The sequence below is a fragment of the Cyprinodon tularosa genome, unplaced genomic scaffold (genome assembly GCF_016077235.1).
Source record: "Cyprinodon tularosa strain WSP-4 unplaced genomic scaffold, ASM1607723v1 ctg511, whole genome shotgun sequence".
In the NCBI taxonomy this organism is placed as follows: domain Eukaryota; kingdom Metazoa; phylum Chordata; class Actinopteri; order Cyprinodontiformes; family Cyprinodontidae; genus Cyprinodon; species Cyprinodon tularosa.
In genome coordinates, this window is record NW_024039243.1 from 282,158 (window position 1) to 306,919 (window position 24,762).

The 24,762-nt window shown below is 38.6% G+C and overlaps 2 protein-coding genes across 5 annotated transcripts; one reads left to right on the forward strand and one right to left on the reverse strand.

Annotated features, from left to right (window-relative positions):
• Nucleotides 1-53: 53 nt before the first annotated feature.
• Nucleotides 54-16,023, reverse strand: trim23 (tripartite motif containing 23). Its single transcript, XM_038303499.1, has 11 exons — nt 15,894-16,023; nt 12,037-12,199; nt 8,463-8,584; nt 8,109-8,387; nt 6,867-7,049; nt 6,576-6,791; nt 6,354-6,488; nt 6,151-6,280; nt 5,961-6,071; nt 2,089-2,213; nt 54-1,235 (listed from the first exon to the last, which is right to left on the reverse strand). Exons 1-11 carry the CDS (start codon nt 15,990-15,992, stop codon nt 1,056-1,058), a joined length of 1,743 nt encoding a protein of 580 aa, XP_038159427.1. The 5' UTR covers nt 15,993-16,023; the 3' UTR covers nt 54-1,055.
• A 1,219-nt stretch (nt 16,024-17,242) lies between these two features.
• Nucleotides 17,243-23,999, forward strand: mzt2b (mitotic spindle organizing protein 2B). 4 transcript variants are annotated; one of them, XM_038303492.1, is made up of 5 exons: nt 17,243-17,378; nt 17,511-17,699; nt 17,768-17,928; nt 21,807-21,944; nt 23,198-23,999. In XM_038303492.1, the coding sequence occupies exons 2-5, from the start codon at nt 17,524-17,526 to the stop codon at nt 23,344-23,346; spliced, it is 624 nt and encodes a 207-aa protein (XP_038159420.1). In that variant the 5' UTR covers nt 17,243-17,378; nt 17,511-17,523; the 3' UTR covers nt 23,347-23,999. The 4 variants fall into 4 exon arrangements, with proteins under 4 accessions (XP_038159420.1, XP_038159421.1, XP_038159422.1 ...); XM_038303493.1 differs by having other exon boundaries at nt 23,201-23,999; XM_038303494.1 differs by lacking the exon at nt 21,807-21,944.
• Nucleotides 24,000-24,762: the final 763 nt, after the last annotated feature.

Genomic DNA, 24,762 nt, shown 5'->3' on the forward strand with positions numbered 1-24,762 from the left:
TTTGCAAAAAATGTTTGCATCAAGCAAAAAGCAGCAAACCTGAGCCGCTCAAATGATGTCAAATAGTTTAATTCTTTTTTACAGCGTCACATTCTTTATAATTTACAAAAGCCAAAGTCATCAAGTCCACTTGTAACAAAGGTTTGGCTGCGTACTTTGCTTCGGTTCTCACAAACGACACGAAAAGGCTTTTCACACGTGCATCTTTTTTCTTTTTATAATACATGGATACAAATAGTAAACATTACATAGCAATGAATAAACTCAAACCGCGGTTTCTCATTAAGAAGTGTCAGTGTTAAGGTTTCACATCGTAGAACTACGACCAGATAAATCAACAACAGGCGAGAAGATACTTGCACTTATGTCCTGTTTTTTTTTAAACGTAGTTGGTTGAAATCTCGTTTTCATTCTCTGGTCACAGAAACATCCTCTTCCTGTCTATAAATAAATTCAGTAAACAGTTGCTGCGTAACAGAAAGCGCTCAAGCGGTGCAACCCTTCAAATCCAGCTGGAGTTTCAAACAGGTTCACAAGCTTTACAGAAAAAAACAAAACAAGCTTGACGAAAAAGAGCCAATTGCACCACAGCAGATACTGTTTTACGTCAGGCGATGAAATGAACAGCAACTAGAAGCCACTCTACTCACTGAAGCGATAACGGATTAATATTTCTGATTACTTCAAGGTCACTGTAGTCGTTTACCTGAACTATCTAATGGTTAGTGGATTAAACAATATACAGAATAAGAAGGTTTGAAAGAGCATATCTGCTCCAGACTGGAGGAAGAAGGAGCGTTTTGGAGTAAATGGGTTCAGCTAGTTAAGGAAGGAGGCATCCGGAAACGCTTCGTTATGTGGATGGTCGCGAATGACCGGTTCATTCTGATATTTAGAAAGTGTAACAGCGTAATTCCCCAAAGAAAGAAAGATGGAGGATCAGGGTTTCAGCCGCAGCCTGGAGGTTTGAAGAGAGTAGATGTTGGGGTTAGGAGGGTTGGGTTTTTATTTGGATTAGTCAGTATACGGAGAAGAAGATGATGATGATGATGCTTTTAGGCTACATCCAGGACCCCTGCTGCCACCAGCTGTCTGGAGAGCCAGTCCAGCCCCTCGTGGAGTCCCATCCCGCTGCGGGCGTCGCAGCCCTGGATATGCCAGCTCCTCCCGCAGCACAGCTTGTGGAGGCTCAGCAGCTCCGTCATCTCCTCCACAGACAGCGCGCCGGGAACGTCCTGTGAGGCAAACAGCATGGGGATGGTTAAAACTTAAACTGCGGAGAATATAGACTCTTGCAAGAGAATGTTCAAATTTATTTAACATCCTCAGACGGAGAGATAGCGCTCTGACTGAGGCTACCTCAGCACATACATTTATACCTTACAAAATCCCAACACAGACACTCTCCCTGGAACTATCCCACCCCTACACTAAGAACTTTCTCACACGTTTGATTATTCCCAAGAAAAAACACTTCAATTCATCAAGGACATAGATTTTAGTCAGATAAACACTCCCGTTCACGGCATGAAGGAAGCACAGTGAACTTATACTCATCTCTCATGCTTGTCCTTTCACCCTTGTCTAGAGTAGGGAGGCAACTGCTTTCTGTCATTCCCACTCAACCCTTTAAAGCCTGATCCAAGAATAAAACAAAACAGAAATTTACTTTTTTTTTTGGTTTGAATTTCTTATTTGCCCTTTTAACAAAATATGTAAAAAGAAAAAACAGAAATACATTTTTTATATTAATTATTTATTACTATGCGATAAGTCAAGATTATTTTTTGTGTAGTCTTCTGCCCTCTGTTATCAGGTATATCTGATTGTGTAAAATAGGATTTTGAGCAAAGTTTTTACCATTAAATTATGCAAAAGGTGTCAGATGCAAAACATTGCAGAAACCGTACGTATCAAATATGATACATTTGGCATTATAGGGTTAACTCCCTAAATAAATTAACTCCAGCATAGAGACTGGTACAAGATTTCTAAAGATCACCCCTATTTAGGAGAGAAAAGGCACACTCAAAACATTTTATCTCACAATTAGGCCAAGGATAAATATGCTTCCAGATATCTGAGCACCTGCTTGTTTGCAAAGATGAGCAGCAAAGCGTCGCGCAGCTCCTTCTCCGTCAGTAGTTTGGCCAGCTCGCTGTGCGCCTCCATCAGTCGGTCTCTGTGGCAGCTGTCGATCACGTACACCACAGCTGGGAGGAGAAACGGACACCACAGGCAGACGTGAGCTTAAATGATCCAGGATCTGCTCATCCTCGGCATATTTTATAGAAATCTCATAAAATGAACAGATAAACACGTGGTGGTCAACAATCATAGTTTTTTTTTAAATTGTGAATTTGATGTACGGAGGCTTAGAGGGAACAAAATAAAATTAAACATTAAATTATGGATGTAAAATAAACAAATCTACCATTAAATAACTAAATATACAATGTATTTATGATATACATCTAAATATATTTTAATATTATGAATTATAAATTAAATACATCTTTTACAAAGAAGCATAAAAAATGTTTTAATAAATGTTTTTAGATATACATTTCATTATTTCACTATTAATTTCATGGCATCAGCGCAGCAGATTTATCATAAAATGTTTTATCTGTCAACTTCACCCATTAATCTCAGTGGGCGGGACTAGTAGGCCTGTCACAATAAATCAATAAATCAATTAATTGCACGATTAATTTTAATAATCCACGTCTACTAAACGTGGAAAGTGACAGCTGTGTGGGAGGACTAAAGCGAATGACAATACTATGTTTTGTCGCAAACTTTTCTGGGATAATTTATCATGCAGAAATCATGTGCTATTGTGACGGGCGTAGGGAGTAGGACCGTTTCCATAGAAACCCTGTCCTCTGATTGGCTGTTTCTCACCAAGAAAGACATCTTTCTGTTTCACCTTTTATCCAAAGTCTACATTTTTCACTGGAAAAGTTGTAAATATTTTTCTAAAATGCGTTGCCTTTTATTTACAGCATCTGAAATTTCTAAATTGTACTTTTAAATTCTTCAAAACTGAATAAAAGCAGGAAAATGTCTGCCCTGTTCGGTCCTGAACTTTTTCTCTGCCATCGTTAAAAGCTGTTAGGAACTGAGATCATCCAGCTACATCGAAGCTTTTAATGCTATCTTACATCATAAAGATTATTTGTCTGTATACATTAGTCTGATGTTAAAATGTTAAGTTTTTTTCCCCCTATGTTCTGCAGAACAGGAAGCTGCCGTTCAGCAGCAATTATAACGAATCAAACCCATTTTTTTTTTAAGGTTTTCCTGTTTTATCAGTTTTATAAAAATAAAGATCCCTTTTTTTTGGTAATAAAACCTAAAAACACTGGAGCAAATTATACGAAGTCAGAATTGAGCCAAAAAGTTCACATATCTGCTAAATACTCATACCAGCAGTTTCATTAAAACTAGCAAACTGAAAACATTCTCCATCTTTATTTAGAAGGTTCTACGTGTTCAGATTCAACACCATGACTTCATGATTCTTCTCTTGCTTTTTATGCTCCTGGAGATTCTCTCCTGTGGATCATGTCAACTTTTGATACTTTGAGGATGGAACCAACCTGAGAAAGTAAACCTTCTGTGATTGGCTATTTTCAGGAAACTCCTCCTCTTGAGACATTTATCCTTTGTTGGTTCAGAGCGTGTAGGTAAGAGTTCCTACAACTCCATTGACAAAAATGGCCATACAGTATACCTTGACTGCATCAAGTATTTTTAGTTATTTTTTCATTTCTTTCTACATCATCATCACACTTTTAAAGGGTGAAATATGAGATGTTATTGTGTAGGAACAAATTTACCAAATTAACTTAAACTAGTTAATTTATAGGTTTGTGAACTTAGTTCACTTTATCAAAAGTGAACTATGAACATAAGCTAGTTCATTTTAATCTGTGTTAACTGACCTTAGTTCTTTTTAATTATGAACTGGCACAACTTTACTCATAGCATTAGAGCAGTTCTAAAGAACTCTCAGTTTTTGTTGATTTTAGCTCCCCACGGTGGACAAAAGCTGTATTGTTTTGCCTTAAGGAAGACAGCATTTCCCATGAGGAACAGAGCATGGTTTAGTAAACTCCTGATCTCCTGGTTAGCTGTAGTTGCATTGAACTACATTTCTGTTTCCAGTCGCTGTGTGAAAGATGAATATCGACGAGATAATGAATCCAATTAAGGTGAAACAATGTTATATGACGATGTTGAAAATAAGAGACATTTAACTTTGGTTTTGTACCATATTCCTGCACCGCCATGACACACAACAGTGGGAAAAAAAAAATCGAAATCTAGATAAGTCATGACTTTATTAAAATAAGTGCATTTGCTCTTGGAATGAGGAGGTTAAAGAGACATTTTGCCAATGGAACAAGACAATTTACACGTAAAATAAGAAAACACAATTGCATTGTCTTATTTCAAGTGCATATTATCTAGTTGTTTTATTTTAAGAGTAAAAATACTCATTCCATTGGCAAACTTTCTCGTTTAGCTACTCTGATTGAGTGTAAATACACTTAATTTAAGAAATCTTTACTTATTTCTAGATCGTTTTTCCAGTGAACTCATTAGGGACTGATAAGCTGACGAGTTTAGAGCCTTTAAACAGATAAATATAAAGTTACACTGCAAAACAATCTAGAAATTAGTAAAAATTTCTTAAATTAAGAGTATTTCCCCTTAATTTGAGTAGGTAAATAAGATGATTCGCCAATGGAAGGAGATGTTTTACTCTTTAAATAAGGTAATTACATAACATGCACTAGAAATAAGACAATGCAATTGTTTATTCTTATTTTAAATGTAAATGGTCTTGTTCCATCGGCAAAGTGTCGCAGTTCCTCAAATCAAGAAAACAAAGTGAAATACTTCAAGAAAAATATATTAAAATTTAGATTTCAGTTTTTTTGCATTGTATGTTTGATAATTTCATAGTGAACTTATGGATCCCAGCAGGAAGGCGCCGCAATGCCTGAATATCAACGCTGCACAGTTTCCATTAATATATAGTCTGTCAGGGAAATTTAGTAGCATGGGGAAAGGAGGAAGTGACGTATGTCATAAAGCAGTCTGCACATTTGTAGTTGTTTTGTGTGGCAGGGTTATTGCCACATTCAAAGTTTTTAAGGGCAGGTTAAAGTGATGCAGACCCCCTCACTCCATGACAGAGGTATCATTCATATAGTAAGTCAACATATAATCACAAAAGTTGAGAAAATATTTTATGAAGTTTGAAAATTGACTTAGTGTTGGTTTAAATCTGCACTTATAAAACGTTCAAAATGCACAAGTAGTTTACATACAATGGGTGGTGTGAGTATTTTTTTACACTTTTGTCAGAATTTTGACTTCAAATGAGACGTAAAATTATTCAAGGCATCAGAATATTAATAAAGAGCCCAGGAGGCTTCATGCACTGCAAAAAAAACTAAATCTCAAAGAGTCGTATTTTCTTAAAATAAATGCATTTTTTCCTGAATTCAGCAGGTGAGACATTTTGCCAATGGAACTTTACAATTTATATTTAAATAACAAAGAAAATATATTAGATTGTCTTATTATAAGTGCATATTTTCTAATTTTAAGAGGAAAAATACTAATTCCATTGGCAAATCATCTTATTAACCTACTTAAATTAAGGGTAAATACACTTCATTTAAGACATTTTTACTTATTCTAGATTGTTTTTGCAGTTTGGCTTTAGACCAAATCAAAGCTCTGAATTAAACCTCTCAGGCGAAGTCACAGCTGTTTTTTTATGAAGCCTTTTTTCCCTCATTTAACAAAATGTGAAGAAAAGCCCCCTTTGCTTAAATTAAGAGCTTTTTGTCTTCTTCATCTCACCTGACCGCCCTTTCCTCCATTATCAAACTGTAAAACCATCAATCATGAGTCAGCTTTTCTGCGTCCCCACCTACCCTGAGTGTTTAGATAATAGTGCTTCCACAGAGGCCTCAGCTTATGCTTCCCGCCAACGTCCCAGATTGTGAACTTCAGGTTTTTATATTCAACCGTCTCCACATTGAAACCTGGAGGAAAAAGGAGAAACGTTTCTGACTCAAGTGACTGTTCTGCTGCCGGGTGTCTGGCGCTTTTAGAAGCGCTTACCGATGGTCGGGATGGGCTGCATGAACTCATCCTGCTTCAGCTTAAAAAGGATGGTGGTCTTTCCCGCCCCGTCGAGTCCCAGAGTCACGACTCGGATCTCCATCTTTGGGCCGATGTGGACTCTGTTGTCCTGAAAGAAAAACGTATTCCTCAGCTCTCTGGCTGTCCTGTTCGCCTATGGTTTGGCGGCCGATGGTGCGTACCTTGGTGAAGGTGACAGGGATGCCGGCGTCCAGCTGAACGTGATCTGCCAGCTCAGTGAACTGGTGCTGCTGCTTCTGAAGCGTCTCCAACAAACAGTTGATCTCCTGCTTTGCCAGCACCACTCTGCAGTCGTCCTGCAGCAGAGAGGCAGAGACAGACAGTTTATAACCTTTTGATGTAAAAAAAAAAAGTTTTTTTGGTGTTTAAAAAGGTTTCCGGACCTGTTGCAGCGTTTTCTCGCAGTGCAGGCAGGCAGTGGAGACCTGAGACAGCAGGATGGTCATGTCCTCCTGCTGCTGCCTCAGCCAGATCAGCCGCTCCCTGACGTGAGCGTCCACCACGCTCAGGGCCATCTCCTCCTGCCGACACAGGGTCTCATGGAGGTCGGCGAAGTAAGCGCGGACACAGGAGCGAGCGCTCTCTGCTGTGCCGGGAACCTGTCAGACAAAGAGAGGAGTTTAAAAAACCCATCATGCAGGTTTAAAAAATAAAAGCCTTTCAGCGCGTCGTACATGCTCCGTGTGCGCCATTCCGACTCCATCCTCTACGATCTGCTCGCCGCCCTCGATCTGCTGCACGATGCCCACCAGCTTCCTGGAGTACTCCGACACCTCGTCGGTGAACGTACGGATGCAGTGGGCCATGTCCAGGATGGACGCACGGATCTGATTGGCTTCTGACTCCAGGAGGGCGTGCTGCACAGACAACAGAGGCTCATTCAGAGCACAGGGAGCAGGAAAGTATTCACACCCGCTCACCTCTATACAGCTTTCTGGTTTAATGGAGTAGAGAAAAAATAAGAGGGAACTTAATTCGATTATTGTTGGAGGCAAATAACATGTTTTGAAAACTGAAAAAGAAATAAAACATTAGATCCAAAGACAAAACTTTGAAATTTTCTTTTTTTTTTAAAACATAACTTATTAACCTTGCAGTTTTCTAAAATGTTCTTTGTTCTCTGAGATTTTAGTATTGACATTTTTTTCAAATTACAATTTTTTTTACATATTTTAAATTGCCAAATTTTTATTTTCATTACTTTCACAAATTGCATTCTTTTCAAATTGTGTTTAAATCGATCAAATGAAAAAAACAAAACAAAAAAAACATGAAATTAACGAAATATGAGAAAAGTTGCTCTTAAAGCCTTTTTTCTCCAAAAGTAAATTAAAAAAAATAATAATAATTAAACAAAATATGGAAAAAGATAAAAAAAAAGAATAAAATCTGAAAAAACAGCACAGTTACACTCTCTTCTTCTTTTCTCTTTTTAATTAGATTTCTTCAAAGTTTCATTTCACTTGAATTTTTTTTTGCAAATTTCCATCTACACACATGTTCTTTGTTGCAAAAATAATGGACCAAATTTCACTCCATACTTTAATATTAGTTTTGAATTATTGCCCCTGATTCGGATTGGTTCCTTCTCATCAAAGTGCTCCACTTTAAATCGCCTCCTTGTTTCTCATTGAGCTTCTAACCAACAGGCTGAATATCTTTATTGGCAGGAAATGATATCAGCTAACAAACACTGCAGTCCAAATGGTCTGTGGAATACAAAGAGATCATAATGGCAAAGGATCAGCATCTGCAACAGAAAAGCCTCCCCATAGCATGATGCTGCCACCACACAAAGCTCCTGAGCTGCATGAATGAAAGGTGCTAATTCTGTTTGCGATTGGAACCTAACAAAATGCAGGAACGTTCAGAAGATGCGAGTCCTTCAGCCATTCCCTGTATGCCTCTCAACCCACCTTATGTCCCTGGTGCTTGCCGTATTCCTTACACACGCAGCACATGAGAGGCCCCGTTTGGCAGGCCTCCTCCAGACAGACAAACTCGATGGCGTGAACCTGGTGCTGCGGGCAGAGCATCTTCTCGTGCGGTTTATCAGCCAGCGGCACTCGCCGGTGTTTGGCCAGCGTGCGGGTGGAGTGGGTGAGCTGGGAGCACTCGGCGCACAGGTGCGTGGCGCACACCGTGCAGTACACGGACGCCGTGTGGCTCTCGTCCTCGTCGCAGCGGATTATACACTGCGGAGAGGAAGCGATACGGTTAAAACCAATAAGCTGAGGAGACGGAAGAAGGTGTGAAGGTGACCGCCTTACTTCTCCCATCCCTTTCAAAACATCCTCCGCCATTCCTGACTGGTTGCTCGCTCCGTTCTGGAGTCGCTCCAGGAGTTCTAGCAGAGCAAAGTTCTTCTTTAGACCCCAAACTCCAGAGTCCCCTACACAGACCGACAGAAACAAACATATTTTACTTTTTTATGTTTTCCGCTGGTTTAAAAGAATCCTTCCTGCAATAATGACATTAGGAAAATTAGGAAATACCTGCACTGCAAAGGCTTCAGTGAAAATAACAGCCTGATGCAATAAAACCAATTGAAAGATATCACAGTGCCTTTGCTACTTCTGCTTTAATAGTGATTAATAGTGATAACCTTTTTCTTTGGCTGTCCAGGTAGAGACACCTTTCAGTCCTAAAACCTGCAGGTCCTTCTAAAAGTATTCAAACTAGGGCTGGGCGATATAGAAAAAAAGCTTATCGATAAAAAAAAAATGCATATTGATCGATATCGATAATTATTGAAAAGATTTGAAACCATATTTTATGTGCAGCTCTGGTTGGACTTTTTATAATATTGCTAAATGATTCAATTTTAATAAAAAACACAGACTTCGAATTAAATCTTTATTTAACCAACTTTTTTAACCATAACAGAATTGTTTTAAAGAAAAATAACTTAAGAGACCTAAGTTATGTTATTAAATACTGACAAAGAATAAACTAAAGTGACCAAAAAAGTAACCAAAATAAATATAACAAATAAATAAATGCCCCCCCCACCGCCCCCGTTTCCTGCTTTAACCTGAGTTATTACTTTGAAGTTTCTGGCCCCTCAGCATTTTTATCTCAATTGTTAGAACTACGTGGGAAACTACCCAGAACTGAAAATATATATATATATTTTCCGAAGATTCCTCGGAGGAGAGCCGCGCCGGGGCCTAAACAGCTCGTACTCCTGCGGCTGTGAGCGGCTGAGATGATAAAAAAAAGTTGGTTGTGTTATCAGACTTGGTTTTCTCTGGTTCCCGACACATTTTCCAGATGACTGTGGTTTGTTTTTGGTCCGACTTGCCATGACCGAAATACTGCCAAACTGGCGAACTACAAAAACCCTTCTTTGGAACAATTTCCTCCGCCTCTCCTTGCTGCACATCTTCATGTGCTCTGTGTTGTGGTGTGAGAGGGCGGCGCTTGGTGACGTCGTGCCTGGGTCCGCGATTGTGATTGGTTGGGAGGAAGTAGTGACTAGCATAAACCTACATGCTAGGCTACAATGAGAAGGAAGGAAAACTGCGTTTCTTTTTTATCGAACTTTTATCGACCCTCTTTTTTTCTATTGCGCCACACGTCTATCGATCGATATATATCGTTATTGAATTATCGCCCAGCCCTAATTAAAACCTGTTCAGTTTGGAGTGTTTTCTGATGATTTTTATTGGATTTTTTTTAAACCACATCAACAAAAGATGTAATGCTGTAAAAAAGCCTCACAGCATAATGCTGCCACCACCATGCATCTCTGTAGGGATTCTGTGTTTGAGATCATCTGATCAGAGCTTTTATATTTTTTTCCCACATGCAACTCGAACCTTTCCACCACCTTTCTTATGTTTTTTCCTATTTATTTTATAGCCTTATTTTTTAAATTAATTTTTTTAATGCATTTCTGAAGCTCCATCTAATTAAACAGGTCTTTCTTGTTGAACAATGTTCTCCTTTTAGGTTGGGCCATTCTCGTTCCACTGCAGGATGACCGACGAACAGCTAAATGTGATGAGCAAAGTTTGGCATTAGAGCTAAAACAGTTGATTAATTGGATAAATCATTATTAAAATAATCGTTAACTAATTTAGTATTCAATTAATCATTAACTGGAAAATAGAAACTCTAAAACAGGCCTTTAGTTGACAGAGAAACACGTTTAAAGCAGTAATTATACCAAAACTGCAAAAGAAATATGTAAACATTTTGTCAATATGCTCTATCCAGAACTCCTCAAGTGGAAAATAATTAGTTTTACCAGATTTAATGCTGCAAAACATCTTATTTAAGGAACCTTTTGCTATTATTAATACAGAGCCTCTAAAGGGACATCGCCTTTGCGAGAGCTCGCAAAACTGTTGCTCTTAAAAGTTCGTTTTTTCCCTCCATGTTCCTTTAGGGGCTCCGTAGGATTGCATACTGACCTTGTCTCTCTTCGTTCGTGTAATGTCGTGTTTTGGGACTTGTCTATAAATTAAGAACCTCTCCAAATCTTCCTCCATGGTTATAGCTGACACATGGGCGTATTATCCTCCCATAGCAGTACACTTTGCACCTCCACTGTTGTGTGTTTGTTTAACTTCCGGTTCGCTGACATGGCAAAGCGTTTTGCGAGCTCTCGCAAAAATATTGCGGGATCTCGCAAAAGTATTGTGGGATCTTGCAAATTTTATTTTTTTCTCCATGTCTCTTTAGGGGCTCCGTAGATTAATAATCATTAATTGAAAAACAAATCTACAGATTTCCAAGTTTGAACATGTTTCGCTTTTTCAGTTCTAAATGTAAAAAAAAAGTTTCCTGGATTGGGAGGCGAAACGTCCTCACACTTGGAAATAAAGTCCAGTAAATTGTTTTTATTTATTTATTTTTTAATGGAATGACTATGATTAGCAAAAACAATCTTTTGTTGTTGGCTGTTATTCATCCTTTTTTAAATACATTAATGTCTAAATACCCATAAACATAAATATCAGTGTATTTTGGTTCTTCTATGTTCTCAACAATAGGAAAGCATTCAATAAATATATGTCTGAGCTCATTTTTGGAAAATATAAAAACCTAATGAAAGTGTTTGTGTCGAGTAACTCCATCAGCCTCCACCTCCTCACCAGCTTTCATCACAAAGCTACACCCTCGCCTTTCCCCATTCGTTACGACGATGGAAGTTGATGCTATTTAATTTCCCTGACAGACTATATATTTATGCAAACTGTGCAGCGTTGATATTCAGGCAATGCGGCGCCTTCCTGCTGGGATCCATACGCGTGTTCACTATGAAATGATCAAACATACACTGCAAAACACTGAAATCTAAGTCATTTTTCTCTTAAAGTGATTTTTTTTCTTAATTTGAGGAATTTGCCGATGGAACGAGACCAGTTACATTTAAGATAAGACTAAACAAATGCATCATCTTATTTCAAGTGCATGTTATCTAATAATCTTATTTTAAGAGTAAAAAATCTCATTCCATTGGCGAATCATCTTATTTAACTAGTCAAATTAAGGGTAAATATTCTTAATTTAAGAGATTTTTACTTGTTTCTAGATTGTTTTTGCAGTTTTTGTTTGTTTTTACTATAGGACCAGTTTGATATAACACAATTTAATACAATATATATAATTAGGGGGTCCCCACTCCATCAGTTTGGGGGTCCTTAAACCAGAAATCATTGAAGACACCTGCCCTAGATGATTAATGACTAAAAATCCAATTAAAGGTGATCATTTGCAAAGCACTCTGGGAAATTCAATTCTTGACCTTTAGTCAGTTTGGTTTCACTTTCCTAAAAAGATTGTATCGGCATCCAGTGTGCAGGAGAACCATCCAACCATCCATGCGTAACTCACCCAGCTCTGTGACCTGTCTGTCGAAGGGGCAGCGGACCGCTCTGCCGTGCAGAGGCAGCCGGGTGAGACAATCATGACACACCGTGTGACCGCAGAGCAGAAGGCGAGGGACCTTATCCCCCTGCAGGGAGAACACGTCCTCACACACACCGCACTCCAACACCTGCAAGAGACAAAAGTGAATGAATATTAGTGATCCTGGAAGCAGCATGGTGGGGGGGGAGCGCTCACTATGAGCTCAGGCAGAAGGATGCTTTGCTCCAACATGATGTCAAACCGATCAAGATCATAATGTCAACTTTAATCCTAGAGCGGAGCTCTTCAACAGGGGGTCCACTGCAGGATGACAGATTAACAGCTAAATGTCATGTCCAAAGTTTGGCATTAGAGCTAAAACAGTTAATTAATTAGATAAATCATTATTGAAACAACCGTTAACTAATTTAGTATTTAATTAATCATTAACTGGAAACTCTAAAACAGACCTGTAGCTGACAGAAAAAACACATTTAGAGCAGTAATTATAACAAAATTGTAAAAGAATTATGTTACAATTTTCTATTTTAGATAAAAAAAACTTTTCCGTCTGTCAATATGCTCTACCCAGAACTCCTTAAGTGGAAAATATTTAGTTTTACCAGGTTTAATGCTGTAAAACATCTTATTTAAGGAACTTTTTGCTATCGATTATTCGTCATTTAATTGAAAAACTAAACTACATATATCCAAGTTTGAACATGTTTAGTTTTTTTTCAATTCTAAATGTGGAAACAAAGCTTCCTGGATGGGAGGCGAAACGTCTTCACACTTGGAAACAAAGTCCAGGGGTTTGTTTTTAATCTTTTTTTTGGAATGACTAGTATGACCTGGATGAGTGAGAATCTTCACCATCATAATCTACGGATTAATAGATTAAGGAAAAACAATCATTAGTTGCAGCCCTACCTGGCATATAGTTTCAAAACCTTAACCCTGACCTATTATATGAAATGATCCTTAGTATTTATATTGTTTGCTTAGGATTTATAACAAATATGGATTTACTCTGAGATTAATTTACACCCATAGATTACTGATTTCTGGATTAAAGAATTAGCAGACATAAATACAAGCTACACTTTTCAGATTACCTTTCTGAAAATCACATTAGACCTCTAGATCAGAGGTCATCAATAGGGAGTCCGCGACCCCAAGGGGTTTAAGTGAGATGTGAACAAAGCTGTCTCAAAAGTGCAAACTTGTTTGTGAAAAGTTGAAAAGTGAAGCCTCACTCGAGCAAGCAGACGTGACACAGCGGGGACACAGCAGACATGCATGAGCTGCATTATCTCCACTGTGCAAACCATATTTGTGGTGCTGTCAGTAACAACTACAGGGTGTTTTCTGGTCAGCCTCCATTGGTTAATGTCTTCAGTCAACCTATTGGCTATATTTGCAGCTGTCTGGCTTGAAGTCATCTTGAGAGCATCTTTCCTGCTCATTTTAATGTGAACGTCACAGGCGTCACTGTAAAACTCATCGATCTCATTCCCTAGAATCGATTCAAAATCGATTAAATCGATTTTTTTTACACAGCCCTAGTCTTTGTACAGTTTGCTTCGGATTTAAAACAAATATGGATTTACTCTGAGATTAAATGACACCGATAGATTCTGATTACTGGATTAAAGAATTGGCAGACATAAATACATGCTACACTTTTCAGATGACCTTTTTTGAAAATCACACTAGACTTCTAGATCAGAGGTCATCAACAGGGGGTTCGCGACCCCTAGAGGTCCATGGAGGTACTGCATGGGGGGTTGCCAATGTTTTGGTTGATTAGACTTTATATATTCCCTCCTGCAATTTTTTTCCACTGATTAAAATGTCTTTAAATACACATTAACGTGAATTCAACAGACTGTAGTAAACAGATAAATGGAGGCAGAAGATGTCTTTCAGTCATCAATGCTCACATTCAGTGAAACACAGGAGCTCTTTCAAGCTGGGCACCGTTTCATCACAACACCTGTCCCATCAACCAGGAATCAGAATCAGAAATACTTTAATAATCCCAGGGAGAAATTACTTTCATTACATTACTCCATCTGTAACAGAGTGAGTAGGACCAGTTTGATGCAACACAATTTTAAACAATATACACTATATTGCCAAAAGTATTTGCTCACCCATCCAAATTATTGGAATCAGGTGTTCCAATCACTTCCATGGCCACAGGTGTATAAATTCAAGCACCTAGGCATGCAGACTGTTTTTACAAACATTTGTGAAAGAATGGGTCGCTCTCAGGAGCTCAGTGAATTCCAGCGTGGAACTGTGATAGGATGCCACCTGTGCAACAAATCCAGTCGTGAAATTTCCTCGCTCCTAAATATTCCACAGTCAACTGTCAGCTGTATTATAAGAAAATGGAAGTGTTTGGGAACGACAGCAACTCAGCCACGAAGTGGTAGGCCACGTAAACTGACGGAGCGGGGTCAGCGGATGCTGACGCGCATAGTGCGAAGAGGTCGCCAACTTTCTGCAGAGTCAATCACTACAGACCTCCAAACTTCATGTGGCCTTCAGATTAGCTCAAGAACAGTGCGCAGAGAGCTTCATGGAATGGGTTTCCATGGGCGAGCAGCTGCATCCAAGCCATACATCACCAAGTGCAATGCAAAGCGTCGGATGCGGTGGTGTAAAGCACGCCGCCACTGGACTCTAGAGCAGTGGAGACGCGTTCTCTGGAGTGACGAATCGCGCTTCTCCATCTGGCAATCTGATGGACGGGTCTGGGTTTGGCGGTTGCCAGGAGAACGGTACTTGTCTGACTGCATTGTGCCAAGTGTAAAGTTTGGTGGAGGGGGGATTATGGTGTGGGGTTGTTTTTCAGGAGCTGGGCTTGGCCCCTTAGTTCCAGTGAAAGGAACTCTGAATGCTTCAGCATACCAAGACATTTTGGACAATTCCATGCTCCCAACTTTGTGGGAACAGTTTGGAGCTGGCCCCTTCCTCTTCCAACATGACTGTGCACCAGTGCACAAAGCAAGGTCCATAAAGACATGGATGACAGAGTCTGGTGTGGATGAACTTGACTGGCCTGCACAGAGTCCTGACCTCAACCCGATAGAACACCTTTGGGATGAATTAGAGCGGAGACTGAGAGCCAGGCCTTCTCGTCCAACATCAGTGTGCAACCTCACAAATGCGCTTCTGGAAGAATGGTCAAAAATTCCCATAAACACACTCCTAAACCTTGTGGACAGCCTTCCCAGAAGAGTTGAAGCTGTTCTAGCTGCAAAGGGTGGACCGACGTCATATTGAACCCTATGGATTAGGAACGGGATGTCACTTAAGCTCATATGTGAGTCAAGGCAGGTGAGCAAATACTTTTGGCAATATAGTGTATATAATTAGGGGGTCCCCGCTCCATCCGTTTGGGGTCCTTGGCCTGGGAAGCGTTGCAGACCCTGATCTAGCGTATTTTTATCCGTTTTACTTTAAGCAAACACGCAGTTTTTTCTCTTGCAGCTCAACAAAGTGTGAGTTTTGCTGCAGTGATCCTAAACTAGTAGCGATGGAGACATAGCCAGCCTGTTAGCATGCTGCAGCGCCTGGAAACACCAAAAAGGACATTTTAGATGTATTTCTTATAATAACTAGAGAGCAACACTATTATGAAAAAATATACAGACGCAGTTCCTAATAAAGTGGAGGTAGATCCTCTTTTGGCAGCCGTTGCCAACGCCAACGCAGCAACATTAGCTTTTTTTTATAAGAAGCCATGAAGGCGATTAAGACCAGAATTGGCTAAACAAACCCCGGGAGGCCATTAGACTGTGTCTGTTTATAGTCGGTGACATAACTCTAACCTTGACGCTGCCTCCATGGGCTCCCCTTCCATGCCGGAGACAAGGCTCCATCGTCGCTCCAGCGCCCTGCTTGTTTATCCCTGCTGCAGCGGCGGCCATTACGACAGAGGAGGACAATCCCCCACGCACTTCCGGTTTCGTCTGCTAGGCGCTGTTAGCGCCCAGAACCTAGATTAAACGCGTTTAAAGTTTATAACTGGGGAATGAAATACTAATGGGTTTGCCCCCCCGATGTTCATCAATCCTAACATGAATCCCTTTGTTGTCATGTTAATAATTATTTCATTATTATCTGCCATTCCTTTTATTTTTTGGTTCCTTATGAAAAGATAAAAAAGTTAACAAATATTTAAATTTTATTTTTAGTTTAATATGGGAAAAAAGTCAGAATTCTGAGATTAAATTCAGAATTCTGAGGGAAAAAAGGTCAAAATTCTGAGATCAAAGTCAGAATTCTGACAAAAAAAGTCAGAATTCTGAGATTAAATTCAGAATTCAGAGAGAAAAAGTCAAAACTCTGAGATTAAAGTCAATTCTCGGAAAAAAGTCAGAATTCTAAGATTAAAGTCAGAATTTTGATATTAAAGTCAGAATTCAGAGAAAAAAGTCAGAATTCTGAGAAAAAGTAAAAATTCTGAGATTAAAGTCAGAATTCTCAGAAAAAAAGGTCAGAATTCTGAGATTAAAGTCAGAATTCTGACTTTTTTTTCCCATATTAAACTGAAATAAAATGTAAAAAATTGGTCATCTTTGTTTTATTTTTTTCAGTGGCCCTAATCCTCTTCCGTAATAGTGCCTTGTACTTCAATTTTTGAAATCTGCCTCTACAATGCCTTCGATAGATTTGTACTGTTGCTATTGCCTTACTTGTTTGCACCTACTTTGTTTAAATAAAGTTCATAAAAAAAAAAGATAAATAATAGTAAAAGTTTCTAACTGGGCTTGTAATTTCCCACATTTTTGCATGAATGTTATTGGTATGCATTGGTAAAATATGCATTATCAATCTCCATAAATGTTATTGGATTCACTAAATCTGCGTTCAAAACTGTGAATCAGTGGCATTTTCACCCGTTGTATTAATGTATTTAATGTGTTTTAACATTTTTTTATACAACGCGTGACGTAAGGACGTTTTGATGAACAGAATCGGTTTCAGAAAGCAGCAGCTGAGCGGCAGGAATGAGATGTGCAGGAAGGAACAGAAAAAAAAGAAACAATTATATCAAGACTTAGATTTGGCCATACAGGATTAAACAATACTTTATTCAAAATAGAAAATTGGTAAACATAACACCGGTAGGTGTGAATACGCTAGCACATCTGACTACATATCCCATCATCCCGCGCGGAGGGATCGCGCAGCGGTGACGTATTTCTCGCGCGCCGCGTCTTGTTTTACCAACATTATTGTTTATGTTGTGCTGAGCGCTACTACTCGATTAGTGACAGAAATAACCCTGTTAATTGAATCGGTGTGGTTTGGTATGTTTACTAAGACATTTTTTTTCAAGTTTATTTATTATTATTACCACAAAAAAAAGAAATTATCCGAATGCACGTTTATTTTGACGCTGGGCGGTTAAACGTTTTCTGATTCCGTTCTTATCCTTTCAGGTTTTCTTTAGTGATGTCTCAGCAGGCCCCGCAGACGGGCCTCGCGGCCCCTGACTCCCCCGTGCTGGTCGTCACGAGCAACGTGCAGAAATATGCCATGAAGAAGAAGAAGGTCCTGAATGCCGAGGAAAGTGAACTGTTTGAATTGACTCAAGCTGCAGGGATCACTGTGGACCAGGAAGTCTTTAAGTCAGTGTCTCTAATCGACCTTTTTGGGCTGTTTGTGATGAAGTGAACTCATTTCAGATCATTTTCAGGATTATTGTGGACCTGTTGAAGATGAACGTGGCCCCTCAGGCAGTTTTCCAGACCCTGAAGGCGATGTGTGCAGGCCAGAGAGTGGCTGAGAGCTGTGGAGACACCTCAGCCTCAGCTGCCCACACAACCAGCATGACCACAGCACCCACAGAGGTCAAAGGTTAGTGTCTTTGGTTAGACTAGGATATGCTGGTGAAGATTATGAGTCATACAGGTCATAGTCATTCCAAAAAAAGTAAAAAAAAAACAACAATCTGCTGGACTTCATTTTCCAAGTTTGAAGACATTTCGCTTCCCAACAAGGAAGCTTTTCTCAATTCAAAATGTCTGGAGCAGTGGTGTCGAAAGTACACACATATTGCAGTTTAAAAACACTCTAGTAAAAGTTGAAGCATCAACTTGACCTCTTTACTCAAGTAAAAGTGAAAAAGTATGTGCTCCAAAAACTACTTAAAGTATAAAATTATAAAGTAACCTTTAAAAAAAAAAAAACAGCCAGATGCCACTACATGAACTGAAAGCTCAATTTTACGACTATTTTCATAAATTCTTTGAGATAGGGCCAAGGATGAGGAAGGTCTTGTTGGTCTCCGTCTCCCGATACGCTCTCGCCTGTGTCTGACCTTTCAGACATTTCAACATCTTTTTCTGAATCCTACATTGTAGCATGGCATAGACAATTCACGTTTGCAGTTTGAAGAACACCTGCTTGCTTCTGATGATTTCCTTTAGCTAACCAATGGGTGTTTGCGTTATATGACTCATCCAATTACACTAGGTTTTACTAGATGTGGATGGAGCCAAGGAGTAACATTTGTTTTAAAAATGTAAGGAATAGAAAGTACAAGAAAATGTAATGAGTAGAAGTCAGAAGTAGGAAGAAAAATAAGTAATGGAGTAAAGTATAGATACCTAAAAAGTGTACTTAAGTACGAAGTATTTGTACTTCGTTACTTGACACCTCTGGTCTGGATTAGCGTGGAGCTCCAGGTTTTATAGAGTAAAAGGCTGGTTATCCTCCCGCAGCAGTGTGTCTCAGTGAGCTTGTCACATATATTTTTTGATTTATGCCCAATATTGAAGGGTGGTCTGTGCTGCTTTGTTCCACGCCACAACGCAAGAGGGACAATCAGGAACTAGCTGTGGGTTTAGATACGGCCGAGGCGGTGAGGAAGTGGGGGCAAGTTTGTGCGACAACGGAGGGACATGAGGGCCAAAAAGAGCGGGGATCCAGGTGGAAAAAGGGTACCAGCGTTCTTGTGCACCTCGCTCTTCTAGCTGGTCCATCTTCATCAGTCGTTTTCCACAATGGCGGTCACACAAACAAAACAAACCGATAAGGTACAGGAAATACACATAGCGTAGAGTGGATGTAGATTTGACCAATCAGAGGCCTCCTGTCTGCAGTCACCTACAATTTTGGAGAGCTGCAGCAGTTTTCTGAGCATAACAAGCTTTAACCCAACAAAAGCCTTGTTATGGCTTAGAAAACATGCAAATCCGACTGGTCCACCCCTTTGTAATGGGGAGACGTTAGGGACTTTATTGGGCTGGCTTATGGCCACGATGTTTTGACCACCTGCATGGTGATGAGGATGGGGGGGGTAGTGGGAAGGGATCAACTCTAAAACTGTGTTATAGAGCTGAAACCTGAGTCCACCCCCTCTGTTTAATGTTGGTTTTTCTCTCTTAACATAAATGGCTTCCTTTACACCCCTTTTAAACCATCTGTCTTCTTTGTCCAAAATGTGAACATTCTGGTCCTTAGATGAATGTCCTTTGTCTTTAAGGTGTAGGTGGACAGCAGAATGGACAGAGAACAGAAAATCAAGATTTCAAATTTATAACAGGATTAATACAGTACATTTTTCCCAATAATAAACACAAACTTCAATGTTGGCAGTTGCTAATCTGTTTTTTACCCATTTAAAAAAGCCAAAAGAACTTTTGAATTTACTTCAATAATTTTTCCTGGTCCAGATAAGCTTCATTCTCCAAAGAAATCAAAATCTAAACATAAAAGCTGGATAAATGTTAGGGATTTAATATTCATGCATACATAACAACAGGCTTTATTTCTGATTAATCACAATAAAACATCATTTTTACATATCACCTATGCCTTTTAAAAAAATAAAAATGTCACTCTTTTATGTTTGGAATCAACAGATGTTGTGAAACGTATAAAGAGTCCTGCAGCAGCTTAGACATCAGCGGTTATCCTCGTCGGTACTTGTATAAAACGTATAACTACGGGGAGAAAAAAACCCATATTATTTTGCGGGTATTGGTATAAATGAACAAAATGCAGGTATCATAGTGTTACAGCTTCAATGAAAGATATTTATTTTTTTTATTTATTACCTCTACATCTTAAAAAAATAAATTGATTCAAGAATATCCAGATATCGGTATTTTTTTTAAGCATTGAGGCAAACCTTATGAGCGCAGATCGCACTGGATGTGAGCGTGAAGCAATGTTCTTTTGTCTCTATTATTATAAATGGCTGCGTAGAGCCGCTTCAGATGTTATCATCCCACTAAATGACCGTTATTAGGCTTAGCAGGTTGTTATCACCAAATTAATCCTAACCATAAGGTTATTCCTTTTTTACCTGCAGAATTAATGATTGATTAATTATGTTCTATTTATCTGTAAACTGAGCATAATTGTAGCAGTTCTTCATCTATTGTAAAAAAGAAAAAAAAGAAAAAGTTGATTGACATGTCGCTCATATCGAACGACTCCCAAAAAAATCCCATATCCTTTCTGCTGAGCTGTTTTTAAATACCACATTAAATCCATGTGACTGAAAAATGTGGAATTCACTCAAAGTAAAGCTTTAAAACTCAGTTGTTTCTTTTTTAAGAAGAAAAGCTGTAAATAAAGTAGATAAAAAAAATATAAAGTAGGTAAAAAGAAAGTGAAACTTGAGGTTTTGTTGGATGAAGCGGCTGTTAATAGACAATAAACTGCATATTATCAACCATAAGGAACTTACTAGAAGGTAGAGGAGGCGCAGCCTGGAGCCTTATGGGACTGATAACCACTAATAATGGCCATTTAATAGTTGATCACATCTGAAGCGGTTGCTGCGTGTACACTTTATGATCATGGGTCGGGTCGCACTTCATTATTTATGGGTTAGTTCAGTCCCAGACTGAATTGAGGTAATTGCAGGTAAGCAGTCGGGGTTCTGAACTCTATGGGTTGGTATGGATATAGTTTTGAAACATCATTCCCGTGCAGGACTCTGCTCCAGAGACACAACTAAAATAATAGTAAAATGGGGGAAAAAAATTTCCTTCCTTTGCAGGAACGATATTTCTAGTTCTGAGAATCTTTGCTCCTGTTTCAGCTCAGAAAAATGCCTATGTTCCTTAGATCAGGCTCTTGTTCTTTGTGTAATCCGTCACTCCAACTCCTCCTGCCTTCATCTCTGCCCAGTAAAGGCTTTCCCTCTATATTGGAGTGAAATGAAGACGAAGCAATATGAGGTGCCCCCAGGGACATAAATCAGAATTAACTTGCATATACACATATTAAATTACACTCTTCCATATAATATACTGAAAACCTCACACAAACACTAGTAAAAAGCTCTCACATAAACTAGTGAAAACATTTACCTCTTATATAATCTACTCAAAAGCTCTCATACAAAGTAGTGAGAATGAAGTATGAGAGCTTTCTAATAGTGTATATGAGAGGTAAAGCTTTTCACCAGTTTATATGAACAGTTCTCACTACTTTGTATGAGAGCTTTTGAGTAGATTATATAAGAGGTAAATGTTTTCACTAGTTTATGTGAGAGCTTTTTACTAGTGTTTGTGTGAGGTTTTCAGTATATTATATGGAAGAGTGTAATTTAATATGTGTATATGCAAGTTAATTCTGATTTATGTCCCTGGGGGCACCTCATAAAGCAAAGCTGTTAGAAACTAAAGCCGAGCCGAGCTCTGTGCATGTGTTTCTTCACATTTCTGTTCTGTTCCCCACAAATTCTTTCTTTTCTCCCTGCCTCGTGTTTCACGAAGATGAAGAACCTTTGGTCTCTGGGAAAAGCCCCAAGCCTGCCGCCGCTCACCATTCAGCGTCGGCCCCCAGATCCGCAAGGGTCAACACTAAAATTGTGGTCTACGGCCCCCAAGACGCTAGCTCTCCGCACTCTCAAGGTCCCCTCTGCAGCACTGCCCTCTTCGCCTCCATCTACCCGCTCCGCTCTTCATGCACCATTTTTCTTTTTCTTTATTTAATTTTCAATACGAACCCAGACTTCTTAAATTCATACATCATGATGAATGAAACTGTTTTGTTGGCACGTGTTGCATGTTTGGAACATGCTTTCAGTTTTTCTTTTTGCTCTATGTTTAATGTTTGTTCTAAAAGTGGCTTAAATGTATGGGGGGAAAACAACTCATAAATGGAGATTATTTATTTTGAACCCAATTTACAACTATGGAGTCAATTTTGTTCCATTATTGTTGAAAGCAAAGAACAAGGTTTGTATGTGGAAGTAAAAAAAAAAAAAAAAAAAGTGCAATCCAGAAATAAATAAATAAAAAATAATAACTTTCACATTTTAGGTTTTTTTAGAAAAAATCCATATTTTATTTTTCAAATAAATCTTTTTCAACGTTTTCTCTTTCAGATTGAGTTTTACAAAAAAAAAAGTCTCTTCACTTTTTGGGGCGGGCTTTTCCTCTGGAGTGAAGAGCAGAGACTCGTCTCTATTGGTCAGCTGGACGTTAGCAACAACAATTTTATTTAATTTTTATTTATGAGCATCAGTGAGGGTTTGTACTGGGCTGGAAATGCAATTTTAATGCAACTCAGTCTGGAAAAAATTGTAAAGAAAAAAAAAAAGTAATAACGAAAAACTTGAAAAGAACAGTTGTAAGTATTGGAAAAACAGCAACTCTTTTATTGATTAAAAGCTTTTTCAAAATGGTATTTCTTGAATGCATATTTTTCTAAAATGTTTTCTTTGCATGCAGCAACAATGGAACACAATTCACTTTGCAGCAAACCATTACTACTTTATAGTAGCTTCAGTCCATGAGGTCAGTCATCCGACCAGAGACTGACGTCACAGTAAAAGGGTTGATAATTCCTTTTTAACAGCTAGTAGCAAAAACAGACTCCGTTAATCGGGCATTGAGAAAACTTTTTATTGAGGTTATTAAAAACATTCAAGATTTAGTAACTTTTTTTGTTTTATTTTTTATGAAATAAAATCAAAAAACACAAAAATAATTTTCTTGCCACTTTATAAGTGTGAAAATTGAAAATGGTCCTCGTTACGATATATATGTACTGCATCCGTCTCCATCTTTTCCTAACTCCACAAATTCTGCTTGGAACAAGAAAACAACTTTGTCAACTGTAGTTAGTTTCTGGACTGATTTTGTGTGTGTGTTTTTTTTAGCAGTGCGCACTAAAGCTGGAGCCGGCCAGAGTGAGAAGAGTCGAGAGCCCTCCAGCCAGAAGGTGCAGCGGCAGCCAAGCGCCACCAGGGGGCAGAAGACTAAGAGCTCTGGCAGCAGTAGTTCTTCCTCACAGATAAACTCCTCCTGAGTGTCATCTGTGGGGGACCTTTTGTAAATATGTAGGTTTGGTTTCGTATAAATAATGTTTTAAAATGCCAGAGTGACAGTTTTACTTCAAAAATGCATTTCTTTTTATTCATTTAAGTGTTTTTTTCTCATTTGGTTGTAAATGTTATGAGAATATTTTTGAGAGAAGTGTTTGTGAAGAGATGATATAAAGTGACTGGAAAATCTGTAAACCCATGTCATCTTAATATGCCTTTACAAAAAAATCCAACACAACATGTATGCAATGTGTCGTATTTAATTTCATACTTTAATCCATCTGAAGTTAGGAGCAAATTAACTGGAAAAACCCACCCATGCAAAATAATCGACTGCACTGCAAAGATGTTTCAAAACATGTTTACATGATATAGCAACACATTCCTCTGCTTGCAGATTTCTTTAGTGATTTTAGCGTAAGGTTTGTCCAATGGATTACTCTGTCTTGTTCTGAAAAAAAAAAAAAAAAAATTCTATCAGTATTGCATATAAATGGAACATGAGCTGCAATGTTTATGGACTGAGGTGCTAAAAAAAAGCTTAAATCTGAATATTTTCTATTTAAAAACCCAAATGCATTAATGCATGCATGTTTTTATACCAGTGAACTCAAATAAAAGCTCTGATTAAAGTACACAATACCTTGTTTTTTTGTTTGTTTTTTAAGTTTTGCTACCTTTGGTTTCTCTTTTTACAAAATTAGCTCATTGATTTTTATATTTTTCTTATGGAATAATTTGAAAGTAATGTTCTGATATTTACCCAGAAGTCATTAACCAAACTTTGCTGAATTAATTTTCATCGGCAGTTGGTTACATTATTTATTACACTTCAAATTAATCATACATCAAAAGCTCCATTTCACTCAGACTGCATGGAGACCATGCGCACTTTTTTTTTTTTTTTTTTCCACAGGTTTTCCTGGGTTTTAGCCTGGGCTCTGATTAGGCAACTCTAGCACCTAAACATGCTTGTTCAACCTACGCATGTCCATCTCCAGGCCTCAAGGACAAACTGCAGATTAATTTGAATCCTTGTTCCAAGTCTGCAGATCAAAAATATTTGAATTAAGTCATTGGTGCAGCCAAGATCTGCAGAGGCCTGCTGATAAACCATTACCTGTTTCAGGTGTGTTGATGCAAACCAAGTCCTAAAACATACAATAGTGCGGTCCTTCAGAACAGCCGGTGTCTCTTGCAGCCTCTTAGGTTTCTTTCAGGATGGACACATTTTCAGCCACAGAAAATCTTCCCACCGGTGTCTTTTATAATGAACAAGGTGATGATCAGAGTAGGGAGATCTATTTCCGCAGTAGGTCCAGGTGTCATTTGGTCATCAATTGATATTAAGTGAGCCGTAGAATCAAAGAGCCGCTTTGCCACTGAAAGAAGTGAAATGT